Source organism: Enhydra lutris, unplaced genomic scaffold, assembly GCF_002288905.1.
Source record: "Enhydra lutris kenyoni isolate GAN:26980312 unplaced genomic scaffold, ASM228890v2 scaffoldscaffold6, whole genome shotgun sequence".
Classification (NCBI taxonomy): Eukaryota; Metazoa; Chordata; class Mammalia; order Carnivora; family Mustelidae; genus Enhydra; species Enhydra lutris.
Genome location: NW_019154090.1, coordinates 26,232,706 through 26,249,613, shown reverse-complemented (window position 1 = coordinate 26,249,613; position 16,908 = coordinate 26,232,706). Strand labels below are relative to the sequence as shown.

At 48.1% G+C, this 16,908-nt stretch overlaps 1 protein-coding gene across 1 annotated transcript in view; it reads left to right on the top strand.

Moving 5' to 3' along the window:
* Positions 1–15,860, top strand: part of LOC111141869 (tubulin tyrosine ligase like 9) — a 40,337-nt gene extending 24,477 nt beyond the window's left edge. The window contains exons 8-15 of the mRNA XM_022494712.1: positions 995–1,085; positions 2,465–2,505; positions 3,405–3,492; positions 7,890–7,948; positions 8,757–8,953; positions 10,320–10,433; positions 11,683–11,807; positions 15,784–15,860. Coding sequence (XP_022350420.1) covers positions 995–1,085; positions 2,465–2,505; positions 3,405–3,492; positions 7,890–7,948; positions 8,757–8,953; positions 10,320–10,433; positions 11,683–11,807; positions 15,784–15,860 — 792 coding nt within the window. The remainder of the gene's footprint in view (positions 1–994; positions 1,086–2,464; positions 2,506–3,404; positions 3,493–7,889; positions 7,949–8,756; positions 8,954–10,319; positions 10,434–11,682; positions 11,808–15,783) is intronic.
* Positions 15,861–16,908: the final 1,048 nt, after the last annotated feature.

The window sequence follows — 16,908 nt, the reverse complement described above, 5'->3', positions numbered from 1 at the left end:
GAAGGGACAGGAATGTCCTTGGGCATCTGTGTGGTGCGACAGGCAGCGCTGACCCATGGAACCTTCTACAGAGCGGGGGAAGGGGGTGTGTCTGTGCTTTCCCCAGCACAGAGACCACTAGCCATGGTGCTGACATTGAGCGCATGAAAAGCTGGTGCCGCTTGAGGGCTGGATTTTTTTTTTTTTTTAAGTTTTTATTTATTTATTTGACAGAGAGATCACATGTAGGCAGAGGGGGGTAGGAAGCAGGCTCCTCACTGAGCAGAGAGCCTGACTTGGGGCTTGATCCCAGGACCCTGAGATCATGACCTGAGCTGAAGGCAGCGGCCCAATCCACTGAGCCACCCAGGCGCCCGAGGGCTGGATTTTAAACTTCTTTCCCTTTCTTTCTTTTATGTATGTAAAATTTACCATTCGGACTACTTTTCAGTGTAAAATTTAGTAGCATAAATTATATTAACATTGTTGCGCAACTGTCACCACCGTTCAACTCCAGAATGCTTTCATCTACTTTCAGAACTCTGTCCTCAAGAAGCACTAACTCCCTATTTCTCCTCCCCACCCTGGACCCTGGCAGCCACCCTTCTACTTTCCACCTCCGGGGATCTGACCACTCTAGGGACCTCCTCTAAGGGGACTCAAACAGCATTTGTCCTTTGTGTCTGGCTTATTTCACTTAACATAATGTCCTCAAGGTTCATCCATGTGGGAGTACTTAATTTCACTTTTAATATTTTAAATAGAAATGGATGGCACAGGTCTGGAGGTTAAATGCCAAGGCTCTGGGCCCAGCCTACTGGTCTACCACTGCACGGCTGTGTGACCTTGAGCAAGTCAGTCCCCCCGCTGTTCTTCAGGTTTTCATCTATAAACTGGGGATAGCATGAGTACTTCTCTGATAGGGATTGATATGCCCCGAGGAGAGTACCTAACAGAAAGCCTCCTACACAGGGAACGTTCCATAAATGTTAATAATAGTTATTATCACAACTAGGACGCAAGAAGTTCTGATGACCAAAAGGATGAGATCCCTGTGGAGAACTACGTGGCTCAGCGCTATATCGAAAACCCCTACCTGATAGGAGGTGAGATGGCAGCCTCTGCCCAGAACAGCGTCGGAGCTGTGTGGCCGCTCTCGCCTCTCCAGGCGACATCTTCCCCTCCCTCCTCCGGTGACCCCATCCTTTTTCATGGCTTTAAACACCCTCCCAGATGCCAGAGATGCCAGCTTTCTGTCTCTAGCTGAGACATCACCCTGACACCCTGGATTCTGATGTCCCACAGCCTGTGGCATGCCCTCGTGGGCACCTTCCAGCAACTCAACACAACAGCGAGCCTGAAATCCAACCTCACCCTTACCCTGCTATGCAACTCATTTCCCAGCATCCCCAATGTCCCCAGCCCCTCCAGCCCTGGTTGCTAAGCCAGAAGTCGGAGACCATTCTGGGTATGTCGGTCTCTTCTTCTCCCCACTCTGACCTCCATCAGGCTCACAGACAGCTCTTGAATCTGTCTGACCACCTCCATCCTGGTTCTGGCCACTGTCCCCTCCTGTCCTCACTGGTACCCACTGCTGCTCTGGTCCCCTGTGCTACACACCAACACAGTAACAGGGGGACAAGGCTCCCTTCAGGGGCTTCCCATGGTTGGCAAAACGAAATCCAAAAACTGCACACGAACTCCTCCAAGACTGGCCCCTGCTGACCTCGCTGACTCTGCCCCCTCTGGGCCTTCTGCCCCAAGACCCACAGTCCACCCATGTGGGCTAGGAGGGCACCTCTCTTCCTCTAGGTCACCACTTCTCCATGAAGCCTCCTTGATCCCATCTCTTCACCATTTCCCCAGCATTTCTTAAGATTTTGTTTATTTATTTGATGGGACACCTGGGTGGCTCAGTCAGTTGAGCCTCTGCCTTTGGCATGGGTCGTGATCCTGGGGTCCCGGGATAGAGTCCTGCATTGGGCTCCTTGTTCAGCGGGGAGCCTGCTTCTACCTCTCCCTCTGCCTGCCACTCTCCCTGCTTGTCTTCTCTCTCTCTGACAAATAAGTGGGTAAAATCTTAAAAAAAAAAAAAAAAGAAAAGAAAAAAGAGATCTTTTTGGCTCTTTTACAAAAACAAATATTTTATTTATTTATTTGAGAGAGATAGAGATAGTGAGAGACAGCATGAGCTGGGAGGGGTACCGGGGAGGGGCAGAGGGAGAGAGGGAAGCGGGGTCCTAGCTTAGGAGGTCTGAGGCTGGGCTCCATCCCAAGACCCCAAGATTGTGACCTGTGCCAAAGGCAAAGGCCTAACAGAGCCACTCAGGCATCTGGCCTTTCCCCGCCAGTCACCCTCTCCTTGTACCTTGTGTGCCTTTATTGGCTTTCACCTCTGTCCGTCCATCATTATAACCCGCAAACCTAGCACGCTGCTGGGTACACAGTTGGTATTTGTTGCACAAATTCTTTCCTTGCCTCACAGGCCGCAAGTTTGACCTACGGGTCTATGTACTGGTGATGTCGGTGAGTAGCTAAGAGGGTCCCCTCCTCCAGCCACAGGTAAGGAACAGCTGGACTGGGAGACAGGAGTCAGAAGCCATTCTGGGGGGCACTTATGTGAGCTTGTCTGATTTTGCCTGCCTGGGAGAGCCCAGGAGGCTTCTGAAGATAAGGGGGAGGATAGGTAAACAGATCCCACTTTGCCATCCCAGGGTCTGGATTTGCCCTCTAACTGTTCTTTATTCACTCAACCATCCATGGTCACCACAGCTAACTTTTACTGAGCACCTACTAAGTACCACACCCCGGTATTTGGCAGAGTTTATTTCATTCAATCCTCCTAATGACCAGAGAGGTTGGCTCTATTATTATCTTCATTTTACAAATGAAGAAACAGATACAGAAGGGTTGAGTGACTTGCCCAAGGTCACACTGGTGGTTGACAGAGTTGGGGTTCGATTCCAGGCAGCCTAGCCCCGGAGCCTGCTCTCAAAGGAGGAGTTGCTATGCTCCCTCCCCCGACCCACTCATTCAACAACATTCAAACCTTCATGGTGTGCCAGTGTATGCAGGCGTAGGACATAGGGCTGTGGGAGGCAGGCCCAGCCCTGGTGCTCCTGAAGCTTACCATCTGGTGGGGAATAGGGACACACCCTGAGCTGGGGTATTGCTTGCTGTGATGGAGCAGAGACGAGACCTGTTCATTCTGTTCCCTTCTGCATCTTCTTCCTACTCCCAGCACCAGGGAGGGAGGGGATAGAATCAGAGGAGGCTGACTTTGGAGCAGATTCTTAAGGAGTGATGCGGGAAGGGAGGAAGGGAACTCCAGGTGGGGGAAACAGCAGGTGCAAAAGCTCAGAGGAGCAAAAGAGCTCCTATTCACTCCCTCCTCTGCTTGTCCCTCCTTTCCCTCCTGGATGCAGTACATCCCGCTTCGGGCCTGGCTGTACCGGGATGGCTTTGCCCGATTCTCCAACACCCGCTTCACCCTGAGCAGCATTGATGACCAATGTATCCTGGGATCGCTGCCTACCCATCCCCCCTGCACCCTGCCCCTTTCCCATCCCCCAGCTGCTCAGGGAGAATTTATTCATTCCACAGAACCCCAAGCTGTGGTCTGGCCACAGCAGATAGGGCCTCGTCTCTTCCTCTGGGCCCTGACAGTCTTGTGGGGGTGGGGGAGCCCCTAGTGATCCCAGAAGAGCGGCCCTGATCAGCTCAGAGCATCTCTCCCCAAACTGCTCTGCTTGACCATCGTTTGGGTGGTGTGCCGGCCATGTGCACTGGTTCATAGTCCTTGGATGGGGGAGTCTGAGGCCTTTTGGAGAAAGTTTGCAGCCTTTCAGGTGCTTTAGTCATTGACTCACGTGTTCACTCAAACACGATGCCCTTTTCACCCATTGCACTGGCAGAGGCCGAAAATTTGGTAACACGCTATGCTGGCGAGGCTGGGGGAACACACGTGTTGCTCTTGGAGTAGAAATCTGGAGTAGACAATCTGACAAATGTCTATCAAAAGGCAGAAACACCTGTGCTCTGACCTAGCGGTTTCCTTTGGGGAATTTACACTCCACGTATACTCAGTATGGGAAGAGAGAGGTTGAATGGTTATGCTCTGTATAGTCTTGTTTGTGAGAGCAAAACAAACAAAAACAAAACAAAACCAAAAAAACCAATAGGAAATAAAATAGCTCATTTACACGGTGGGATATTACGCGGCTGTTACAAAGGCATGGGGGTGTGCTTTATGAAATATGAAATAATCTCGGTGGTGTGTTGTCAACTGGAAAAAAACAAAGTATAGAACTCAAAAGTATGCTTCCATTCATGTGACAGATCATATCTGTGTGTGTGTATCTGTGCACAGATCTCTGGAATGAAGTACAAGAAATTGAAAACAGAAGTTGCCTTTGGGAGGGGACTTGGGCAGGTAGAGACAGGTGTGGGGAAGGAGATAGGTCCTCACACACATTTTGGAGCCTTTTGACTTTTGAAGCATAAAAGTGTATTATTAGAATATTAGAATATTGATATTAAAAATAATGTTTCTAAGATTTTTAGACGTAGGCATCAGAAGAAAAGAGGTTGACAGTACAAAAACGGAGATGAAACTAGGTTACCTGCATGTGGGAGAGAAGGAATGGAAGGTGTTGGGTCTGCTGAGCTGCTGGTGTGGGCAGCCCAGCCAATGCTTCTAGCCAATGCTCCTAGCCAATGCTCCTAGCCAATTCCCGCCTCTCACCTTAGTTTTGTCTCTCAATTACGGGTCTGTCTGAGCTACTGTCTGTACGTTGCCCACATGCTGGAATGGGAGTGGGCCCTCCTGGCAATTTCCTAAGAATTTCCCCCCTATCTTTCCAACTTCAGCATTTCTAGAATGTTTGTTTCATTTTGTAATTCCAACAAGCATTTATCATATCCAAGTTAACATCTATTTTAGGTTCAGTTTTTGGACTCCATGTGTTTGGTTAAGATTAAATCATGCACGTAAAGCACTTAGGACAGAGCTGAGCCCAGCATGAGTGCTCAGCACACGTTAGCCAACCGCTCTCCCCTATTTATAAATGTTTGTGTATCTCTGGGGTCGTGGGGCCTTAATAAGCAAATCCCAGCCTCCTCCAGGACTGCTTTCTAGTGGATGAGTTTTGCTGTTTGTGCAGTGAGTGAACACACATTATTTTCGACAATGTCTTTTCATTGCTTTTAATTTTTAAATGTTAAAATATTTAAAACATATAGAAAAATTAAGAAAAGACTCTTGAAGAAATCCAGGCACCCATCATCCAGATTTGATAGATGTTGATACTTTGCCACATTTGTTTCTATTACACACCCAGCTTTTAAAACAATGAAGCAACTTTGGGGGCACCTGGGTGGCTCAGGCAGTTAAGTGACTGTCGCTTGGTTTCAGCTCAGGTCATGATCTGAGGTCATGGGATTGAGCCCCACGTCAGGCTACACACTTAGCACAGAGTCCGCTTGGGCCGCTCCCCTCTGTTCTCTCTCTCTCTCTCTCAAATAAATAAATATCTCTTTTAAAAAGATAAAATAATAAAGCAACTTTGGATCACAAAATAATAAGACCCATTTTAACCTGACCTTAAATATATATATTTACATATTTATATAGAGTTCATACACAGTTATTCCAATATTATATGCACATATATACATACACACACAAAATACAAGAATAACCACCTCAACACTGTAATAATAAATAGAAATAAGTTAAAATACCCTTGCAGAATGGTAAAAGGAATGCTAAAGCATCTGTATGAAATTGTTACATGGAGGTCAATTGAACTGTCTTGGAAGGGCATTCAAGACAGACTATTAAGTGAATAACGACATGCAGGGATAGAACCGGTAGGTTTATGATCCTGATTTGGCTTTTACGGAAGGATGTTTCTGTCTAGAAGAAAGTAAGAAAGGATATTCACTAATTTATTAATTCTGCAAACCATGGAGGATTAGGATCAGGTCAGGAACTTTTATTTCCAACTTCACATGTTTTCCTGTATTATTTTTTACAACCATTATATAGTTCTTTAATAATAAAAATAATAAAACACTTAAAGAGTATAGCTTTCACAATACAAGTAGTATAGCTTTTTAAAGACAAATCAGAAAATTCGGGAAATGTACAAAAAGAGGTGGGGGGGGGCGAGGAGAAAAGCCTTCTCTAGTCATGTTTTCTTCAGACAACTACTAACCCTTCCAATGTATTTCTTCCCAGGTTCATTTGTATGGCTTTTTCTTGTTGTTGTTTGTAGTTTATGAAGGAGTGATCCCACCATATAAACATAACTGTTTTTCACTAAACGTGTCAGTATTTTCCTTGTAGAATTTTTTATTAGTTATAAAATATTCCATGGAGTGGATTTACTGGTTTACTAATCCTCCATGCTACAGGCATTTGGAAATATTGTTTCCTCCAGTTATATAGAATGTCACCAAGAAACATACTTTTTATAAATCTTTTACTATATTTAAAATTTTTCCTTCAGATGACATTGCAGAAGTGTAACTGCTGGGTCAAGGGCTTATGGCTAGATTCTTTTCCAGAAGGTTCTTTTGTATTTTTACTCTTCCATTGACAAGGCCCTATTTATCCCTGCTCTCCAGTTCTGAAGACAACCATTTTAAAAAGACATTTCCAGGGGTGCCTGGGTGGCTCAGTCGTTAAGTATCTGCCTTTGGCTCAGGTCCTAATCCCAGGCTCCTGGGATCGGGCTCCCTGCTCAGCGGAAAGCCTGCTTTTCCCTCTCCCACTCCCCTTGCTTGTGTTCTCTCTCTCACTGTGTCTTTCTCTGTCAAATAAATAAATAAAATATTTTTTTTAAAAAAGACATTTCTGAAACAACTGGCACATGTAGGTGAAGTATATATGGGCATTCATTATACTTGCAATGATTCTGTGAGTTTTGAGTTTTTCCAAATAAAAAGGTTAATACATAGGTAACTGACTTAATGGGGAAGCAGGGTTTTTCCTTAAAATTTGCATTTCTTCCAATTGTATTTTTGTCCCATTTACATGCCTTTAAAAGTGGGTATCTTTTATTACTGGAAAGTTCAGGCATTTTCCCAGATGGTCTTTTGCCAGTTATGTCTCCTCTGGTGTGTTCGTATCCCTCTATCTACTCATCTCTTAGGGCCATAAATTTTTATTGTTAACAATTTATGTGGGATTTTCTTGTGACAAAAAACATTAGCCTGTCATAGTTGCTACAAATCTTGTCTCTAGTCATGTTTGCTTTTTCATTCTTGCCTTGGTAATCTGATCATTTTTATGTTTACATAGTTGGTCCATCCACTGACTTCCTCTTGATTTCTATCGTCATTTCTTTTCTTTTCTTTTTTAAGATTTTATTTATTTATTTGAGAGAGAGAGAGAGAGAGAGAGTGAGAGAGCATGAGAGGGGAGGTCAGAGGGAGAAGCAGACTCCCCATGGAGCTGGAAGCCTGACGTGGGACTTGATCCCAGGACTCCGGGATCATAACCTGATGCAGTCGCTTAACCAACTGAGCCACCCAGGTGCCCCTCTATTGTCATCTCTAAGCTAAAAAAAAAAATTTCCTGCTGAAAGATTTTACAATGAATCAGTTCCATTTCTCTACAGATTGGTTTTGATGGTTTGCTTACTCTCTCTCACTTTCTCCACCTCTGTACCTGACTTGTTCAGAGGTTAAGTGACTTGTTCAGGGATGGCATCCAGCAAAGATGCTGGCAGTATTTGAACCCAGGCCCATCTGATTCCAAGGCCCACATCGGTGCTGTCTGGGCTGTTTGGTAGCCTTCCTCTTCAATGGCCAAGAACAAGTCTTTGTTTGATCTCTGGCATGGGACGTGGGACAGGGTTTGTCCTTCTTGTTCACACGAGTCCTTGACCATAAACCTCTCCTAGATGTTCACCTCACCAATGTTGCTGTGCAAAAGACATCTCCTGACTACCACCCCAAGAAGGTGAGGAAGCCGGGCTTCTGCCCTCCAGGTCCACACATTTGGGACCAGGTTGCGGTGGGGAAGTGGGGTGCCAAGGAGCCTGGGACAGGCCTATGTTGGGCTCATAGGTCCCCAGTGAGGTCAGGACCACCCTTCCCACTTACAGGGCCCAGGGCAGGAGTATGGATGGAGACCCCCCACATCACGTGTTTAAATAGTTAATTTACGACTCAAAGAAACACACCTTAAAACAAAATGTGTTCTACCCTCCTACCTTGACAAGTGTATTCTCATCTATCTTTCCATCTCTCCATCTCCCTGTCATCTATCTACCTATCATCCACCTGTCCATCCACCTAATAACCTGATAAAGGCGAGGTTCAAATTTAGAATTCTCAGACTTCCCAGAGTTAAGAGCCAGAACAGTGGGGCACAGGGAGAACTGTCCCCCAGCTCCCACCTGCTCCCTTCCTTCCCCTCCCCCAGCTCCATCCCGCACAGTGGGGGTCACCTGCATGCACTCCCATTTTCCCAAAAGCAGTAACCTGTTGCTCATCTTTGGGCCTTGGGCACACACATGGTCAGTGCAGTCTGTCCCCAGGAAGGCAGGCCCGGGGAAGAAGCGTGTGCAGGGTGTCTGAGCAATGACTTATGGGGTCCTGGGTATCCTGGAGGCACGGGCCCTGGGCAGGCACCCCCTCCCTGGCCCAGCATGCTGTAGTTTTGCCTCATAAAGAGGGAATGTTTGAGGGTCCCAGAAGGCCGGGTCCTGGTTAATTGAGGCTCCTTCTCCCTCCCCCCACCCTGACCCGGGCACTTTGGGCCCCAGGGCTGCAAGTGGATGCTCCAGCGCTTCCGTCAGTACCTCGCGTCCAAGCACGGGCCCGAGGCAGTGGAGACGCTCTTCAGCGATATGGACAACATCTTTGTCAAGAGCCTGCAGAGCGTGCAGAAGGTGATCATCAGTGACAAGCACTGCTTTGAGCTGTACGGCTATGACATCCTCATAGACCAGACTCTCAAACCGTAAGTGGGTAGCCTCGTGGCCCGGAGTGGGCAGATGTGGTACACACGCCGTATCTGGGTTTGATCTCTGCCACTTCCTTGTGGTGTGCCTCAGTCTGCCCATCTCTAAAATGGGCATTGTGCCTATAGCATTAGTATGAGGAATGACTGATGTACTGTCTATAGAGCACTGAACCCCATGCCTGGCACAACAGACCTTTCCAGAACATCTGCTGAGTCAGGGATCCTTCCCTAGTATTGGGCAAGAAACTTCTTTGTAAGCCCTGCTGTTTTCAGGATACAAAGTGTCACGTAAGGGAATAGTTACCATGTCACTTCCTGCCAAGAATTTGGTGCCCTCCCACAGTGTCCACGGAGGGGGTTGAACTGATGAGGAAACAAGCCTGAGGTGCCAGGGACCGTAGTGATGGCCCTTATGCGATACAAAAGGACCCAGGAGCCCAGTGGGGTTGTTCAGATGCTTGAGGCTATGCAGTAAGTCAAGGACAGAGCCAGACCCTGGGTCATCATTTCTGGGCCAGCACTGAGGCTCCTGGAGCCAGCCCCTTCACCGGGGCCTGTACGGTATGGACAGGCTCTCAGAGGCAGGAGCTAGAACCCTAGAATGAGGCCCACGTCAGATGCAGCTTCGAGAGAAACAGGGTTCTGGGGCCAATCTCTCCTCTGCCCCCTGCAGCAGGACAGGGCTGGGGAAATGAGCTTGCGGGGGGGGTGGGGGGGCTGCATCTGCCACCAGCCTGCTGGGTGAGCCCTTCCCTCTCTGGGCCCCAGGTTCCTGTCTGTAAACGACCGGGTTGCACAAAATCAGAGTTTGCAAGCTGGAGGCCCTTGGGCTGCTTTTGGCCCAGAGTTTGGACTTCAGATGATTTTTTATTTAAATACATTGACAATCTCTAAAAAAACAGGGTGACATTTACACAACAGTCTGGAGTTTTGCCTTTTCTGGAAAACCCAGAGGGTCTGCCGACTCTGGGCTCCCACTCCCGCAGAGGGGCTTTGGCCAGCCTGTGCCAGTCTCCACCCCTCCCAGCTCCTGTCCCCTCTGCAGGCAGGCGTTCACTGGGAAAGAGGTCTTGTGCTCGGGGCTCTATTGGAAGAAGAGCAATGGGAGGGCGACAAGATCATTCCACCCCCTCCAGCTTGCCTCATTTAGGTACCACTTGGCCCCTGTGGGGATTTCGAGTTTGTGACCATTATTTTCAAAAAGTTTTAGCCGCCGAGACCTTTCTCCTCGTGGAAAAATGGAAAGAGCGATCTTGGTTGAATTGAGGGTTAGGCCCACGCACACATGAAGTCTCTCTGCAAAATTCCAAGGGGCCCCATGGACCAGATAACCCTAAAGCCCTCCATTCCCATCCTTCCCCAGGTGGCTCCTGGAGGTCAACGCCTCCCCATCGCTGACAGCCAGCAGCCAGGAGGACTATGAGCTCAAGACCTGCCTCTTGGAAGACACCCTGCACGTCGTGGACATGGAGGCCAGGTGCGGGGCGGGGGACAGCCTCCCTCAGGCACCCCTGTACATGACAGCTGGGGCTCCCAGCAAGGAAGACAGAGAACTCACAGCACTAGGACTTGAGTGACATGTAAGGATGGCCTCGGTCTGCCTGCCATTTTATGGGTGGATAAACTGAGATGTCCACACATGGTTAGATCCTGGTGCAAGGATTCAGCCCTTCTGGGGCAGAGCAGGACCAACTACAGGCTTCTGAGATTCAGCCCAGCAGGATTTCCTCCACACTTCTTGACCATATGAGACCTTGGACTTCACCTGTCTGAGCCTCAGTTTCTTCATCTATAACATGGGAAACATCATGTTTACCTCTCAAGATTGCTAAATTAATTTACCAAGATTATTTATTGTAAAGTGCCTAGCTCACCATAAGTGTTCAGTAAGAGTCTATATATTGTTATAACAATGTGTATATAATGGGAAAATCCAAGAACGGACTTCAGGAATGGCTGGATCCAGGTGCTCCATTGATACTGGTTGGTCTGTCTGCTTACTGGCTCGTTCTCTCTCTGTCTCACTCATTCCATTTCTCTCCTTTTCTTCCTCCCCATTCCCTGTCTCTTCCCTATGCATTAGCTTTTTCCCAATTATTCCAGCAAGTTTGAAAGCTCTCATTCTTATTGGTGGGGATTCTGTCACATGTCCACCTCTGAACCAATCATCGTGACTCTGATTAACTGGACCTACATCTCATGCCCATCTCCCAGTGTGTCAGGATCAGCCCCCACCTGAGCCATGTGAGTGAGAGAGGAAGGAGTGGTTCTCACAGGAAAAGCCAAGTACCCTGAGGCTGAAAGAAGCTGAAATGGGTGCTAAGCAGGTAGAACCTCAAGTGTCCTCTATATCTACCTTCACTTATCCATTCAACAAACATTTGAGACCCTATACTGTGCAAGGACATGTACCACACCCTGGGGACAGAGTAGAGGACACAACAGACCTAGTCCCTGCTTTCCTGAATTTTATGGCCTGAGAAGGACAGCAGACTTTAAGTATAAGTAGGTTCATGTTACTGAGGGCACGGGTGGGAGCCTGGGAACCACATGGGAGATGACCACTCTGAGACCTGTGTGGGCCCCCAGGAAATGGGTGGACAAAAGAAGGAATTCTGACAGCCTGGGCACCAGTAGGGTGCGGGGAGGGATCAGGGGACTGGCCTGGGTCTCCGGCCCCCAACAGGTGCACCTTCTTTACCCCTTTGTATCTCCTGCCCATCCAGGCTCACAGGAAGGGAGAAGAGAGTGGGAGGCTTTGACCTCATGTGGAATGATGGCCCTGTCAGCAGAGAAGAGGGGGCTCCTGACCTGTCTGGGATGGGGAACTTTGTGACCAACACACACCTTGGTATGTGGGGCTAGATGGGGAATGGGGACTGGGGATGGGTTAGGAGAGGAGCCAGGTAGTCTAAAGACAGCTTGGCACAATGGTTAGACTGTTTTCATTTGACCTACCATTTACCAGCTGTGTGACCTTGAGCAAGGGATATAACCTCTCTGTTCCTCATCTGTAAAATGGAGATTGAAGAGTTTTTACTCTCAATATACGCCTAGAACACCACCTGGTACATGGGAAGAGATATTAATCTGTCAGGAGGTGGATTTCAAAAGGCTTATGTGGAAAACAACCAAAAAAAGAAAAAAACCAGACTATAGTCCTTAAAAGAAATTAAGGACTTTAGGCCTTGACTTTATTCTTGATTTTCAAAAAATGAAAAATTTTCCTGATTATAAAAAGTATTCACTCATAGAATATTTGAAAACCCAAAGGAAGTAAACCATCTAGACATAACCAACTCTAACAATCTGTTGTATTTCCTTCCAGGGTTTAAAAAATGCATATATTCACAGTTTTTCTTTCACAAAATGGGTACTGGGCTGGAGTTTTGAGCCCCACTTTTCCATGTAGCATATTCCATGTCATTCAATGATATTAATAAGAGCCTCTCTTCTGGAACACAAATTCAGAGCTAAATATTTTATATACACATAATTTCATTTTTAGGCAGCTTCTATCATTTTACAAATGGGGAAATTGTCTCCAGATCTTACTAACTTGCTGAGGGTCCCAGTTATAAATGGTGAGCCAGGACTTGAACCCTAGTTTCTCTTACTCTAAAACCTGAATGGTTGGCCACTAGAAAATCCTGTCCCTTACCACAGTTAAAAGCAAAAGTACTATACGGCTGTAAAGTATTTCAGCTCGTATATGTGCCAAACTTACTAAATCCATTTCTTATAATTGAGCATTTGGCAGGATTCCAATTTTTTAGTTTTATAAATAATGCCATTCCGTGATGAGCATCCTCTCACATAAGGCTCAGCTGAAATTTCTGGCTGTTTCTTTAGGACAGATTCCTAGAAGTAGAATTACTGGGTCAGAGGGATGAACTTATTATAACTAAATTGCTTTCTAGAAAGATTACACAAATGTGCCTGCTCTGAATTAAAAAAAGGAAAAAAAAAACACCCTTTGTCAACCTGATAGGCAAAAAGTTCTGATTCGTTTTGTATGTACTGCATTGATTATTGGTGAAGTTTCGGATTTTTCAATTTGCGTTTCTTCTTTTGTAAGCAGTCCATATTTATGTATTTTTCAGTGGGCTGCTTTCTAAACTTAAAAAGGCCTTGGATATTAATATATTGATGATATTACCCCTCTGTCAAACTTATGGTATTTTCCTGAATTTGTTTATTTGTTTTTTAAATTTTATTTGTGGTTTTTTTTTTTATTAGAAAAAGTTTTAAATCTTTTTTAGGGTTTGGTATGTTTTAGGATTGAGTTTGGCAGCAACCAACTGAAGAGCCAGCTAATAGTTACACAGAGAGGAGTGATCTATCTCGAGCCACAGGTCTTGGGGAGGCCAGGCAGGGCTAACACAATGGATGTAAAATGCCCCCAGAGACCCAGCACTTTCCTCTTTCTGCTTTGCCACACTTTGCTTGTTGCCTCAAGGTTGCAAGATGGCTGCTCCTACTCCAGACACCGTGTCCTTGTCCCAGGCAGGAAGAAGCAGGAAGGCCCAAGGGCCAAGGATCTTCTTTCAAGTTTTGACTCTATTCCAAAAGAATAGAGTCAACCCTCCTGGGGCTGACATCTTACTGGCATGAACTGAGTTGTGTAGCCATGCCAGCTGCAAGGAAGTCTGGGATGTCAAGTAATTTGCTTGAGGAAGGCGGAGGAGAGGGCGTTTATGAAAAGCTTTTCTCCATCCGATTCCCTAGGGTCTGTGGCGTTATGTTGTTGGAAGATGACTATCCAGGGCTCTCGAGCTTTGATGTGCATGTAATCATCTGGAATTCTTGTTAAAATGCAGATTATGATTCAGTAGGTCTGGAGTGGGGGCTTAAGATTCTGCATTTCTAACAAGCTCCCAGGTGGTGCTCTATTAGTTAACTGTTGTTATATAACAAACCAACTCTCCCCAAACCCAGAGGCTTAAAGCAACCGCTGTCTTATTTGCTGATCCTTCAGGTCTTGCCTGGGGTTACTCAGAGGGCTGCAGGCGCCTGGCAGATTCACTGAGAGCCAGTAGCCTAGAATAGCCTCGTGTGGTGGTTGAGACTGGCCGTCCGCTGGGCCTCTCTTTCCAGGAGGCCACTCGTCCTCCAGCAGTCCGGCCCCACACGGTAGTCTCAGGGTTCCGAGGTGAGAGAAGTCCTAGGGAAGCCTCTTGAGGCCTAGGCTCGGAAGTCCCGCAGTATAGTGTCATTCTGCCGCCATCCACCCGTCAAAGCTGATTCACCCCAGATTCACAGAGCCGGGAAGTAGCTCCCACCTTCAAACAGAGGAGCCGCAAAGCCCCTTTTGCAGAGACACGTGCAGAGAGGAACGGAAGGGCTTGTTGTAGCCCATCTTTGCCAGCCACCTGCCTCAGATATGAATGCTGCTGGTCTCTGGACCCGGTCTGAGTGGCCAAGATGGAGAGAACCATGGTTCTCTCCATCTTGGCTGCCGGAGGACACCTGCAGGAGCTTTCAAAAATACTAATGCCCGCTGAAGGTAAAGGTACATTGGTCAGGCCATAAGTCTTCTTTGTAGGTCCCAGGTGACTCCAAAGTGCAGCCTCGGTTGACAGCTGCTGCTTTAGAAGTCTCTTAAGTAATTCCCAAGCCTCCAGTCGAGTGTCTGGATGGAGGGTAGTGAGTACAAGACGAGCTGGTTGGGGTGGGAAGAGCATGGACGAAGTGAGTTAGGGAAGAGTTGAGGGGTTTTTGGGTGAAAAGATCAGCAGGCAACTCAGAGATGAGTCTCGAACTCCAAAAACAGGTTTGCACTGGACACGAAGCTTTGGGAGTTATGAAAGAAGCGATTAAAGCTAGGGTTCTGTGGAACACACTTTGGCAAACCCTGGGGACACATATAGCAGGTCCCCACTGGTTGAAGCTTTGATGGCCAGTCAGTGCCTCGAAGGCAGGGATGGGGCGCAGGGCTGCTCAGAAAGATGGCAGGCACTTCCAGGTCAGTGTAGTGGTGGCCACAGCCATCTAGCCACTCAGCCAGCATGGGTGAGCACCAACCAGGGGCCTGGCACAACTAAATGACCATGGAGCTGTCTCGTGGACCCACCACGAGGACAAGCACGAAGTGGGTGACACCGTCAACGTGCTGGGAGAGGAGGCATCTCAGAAGCTTGTGTTGGCCTCTCAAGCGGGGGCCACCTGGGACACGCTTCCAGGAGCATAGGGGCTGCTCATGGGGAAAGTTGATCTCTAACCGCTTGTGCCTGTCCTGTGGGCTGGGGAAGGGGATGAAGGTAGCACCTCACCTGGTAGGGACCAGGCACTGTGCCAGCTTTGCATGCGTTTCCAGCAAGTGCAGCCCAGAGGACAGGTCGTGTGGAGCTTTGGTTAAGAGCTTGGACTCTGGTGCTACAGACCCTGGGTTCAAGTCTCAGTTCTGCTACTTTTGGTGTGATTTGGAGCACATTTAACTTTCCTGAACCTCAGTTTCTCTTTTATATATCATTCCTGTGAAGGCAGAACATGTGAATCCACATTCAGCACCTGGGTCAAAGTTAGCTTTAGTGAATGTTACATTTTGCTTTTGGTGAGCCTTATATACACTCCTGGAAGCAGGTGTCCTGGGTTACGGATGAGAAAACTAAGCTGGAGGCGGGTCAATGACCTGCTCAAGGGCCACGGAGTGGAGGCAGTACGCAAACAAACCATAGGCCATCCAGGGCTGCACGGCTCCTGTAGGCCCTTCCTCCCTCCCTCCAGGTAGGGGGAGCACAGGCCCCACCCAGCCCCCCCACGTCCGTACCTCCACTACCAAATCCACTACCAAGGCCATCCCAGCCAACACTCCGATTCTCTTCTAGGCTGCGTCAATGACCGGAATAACCAGCTGAGGCAGCTGTTCCGCTCCCTTCAGAACCAGAAGAAAGCCTCCAGTTAGTCCTGGCTGCAGGGACAGCAACCCGACCAGGAGGTGCTCCCCCACAGTCTCCTCCCCACCCATTCCCAGCACAGTGGCACCTCCAAGCACTTACCTCCCTCCCTCTGGCCTGGCGGCAGCTTTGCAGACTGCCCAGGCTACTGCCTGCTCTCTGCTTCTCTGGGTCCCCACCCTGGGCACCTCTGCACCCAGAGACAGCTAATCCCTGGGACTGGATGTGTTTTAACCTTGTGGGATTGGCATGGCTACTGGGCCCAGTGAGAACAGCTGCGGCAAGCCCTACTACCCCAGAGAGACCACATCTAATAAATGAGCACAGGCCTTACTTACTTGGAGTCACTGCACACTGGGCCCCGGCTCAGGGGATGCTGTTGGCTGAAGCCAAGTCCTCCCAGATTTGACCCTTTGATGTCTCAAAGGTTAAAATGATCCCTCAGGAGGAAGGATTCAGGGGCTAGGGAACTGGTCTTAAGGCTGACTTGCAAGCAGTTACTAGATTGTATTTACTGGGCTCTGGGGAAGGGCTGATTCTTAAGTACATCTTTGTCTCCTTTCAACACCCTGACCTGGTGTGTCAGGGAACTCATGGAGCTCCCCCAACCATCTGAAAACCAGTGGACCAGAACATCCCCATTTCTCAGATGGACAAGGTAAGGATCGGGAAGGCAGGGCTGCTTAGCAAGTGTCTTTGCAAAGGTGCGCTCATCTGAGTCAGCTGGGTGGTGCAGGTGCCTTCTGCGTCTTCCTGGGAGCTGAGCATTTTAAACCAGAAAGCCTTGGCTTGGCCGGAAAGGAGATGGCGTAGGGAGTTGGGCGAAAAGTCAAAAGTTCTGCATTTTCTCCATATTCCCCATTCCTAAGCCTCCTCTTGGTTTAAGAGAGATTGCCACAGGGCAGGCTGTGGGCGAACCGCTCCATGGGGGACCTACCTATGAGACCCAGGTGGCACCTGTTGCAACTCTCCCTGCTGCTGCGTGACAGCTCTTGGGTTGCAAATAGCAGATTCTGACTGCCTAGGGAAGGGCTGGGTGTTTGGAAGGAAAAATAC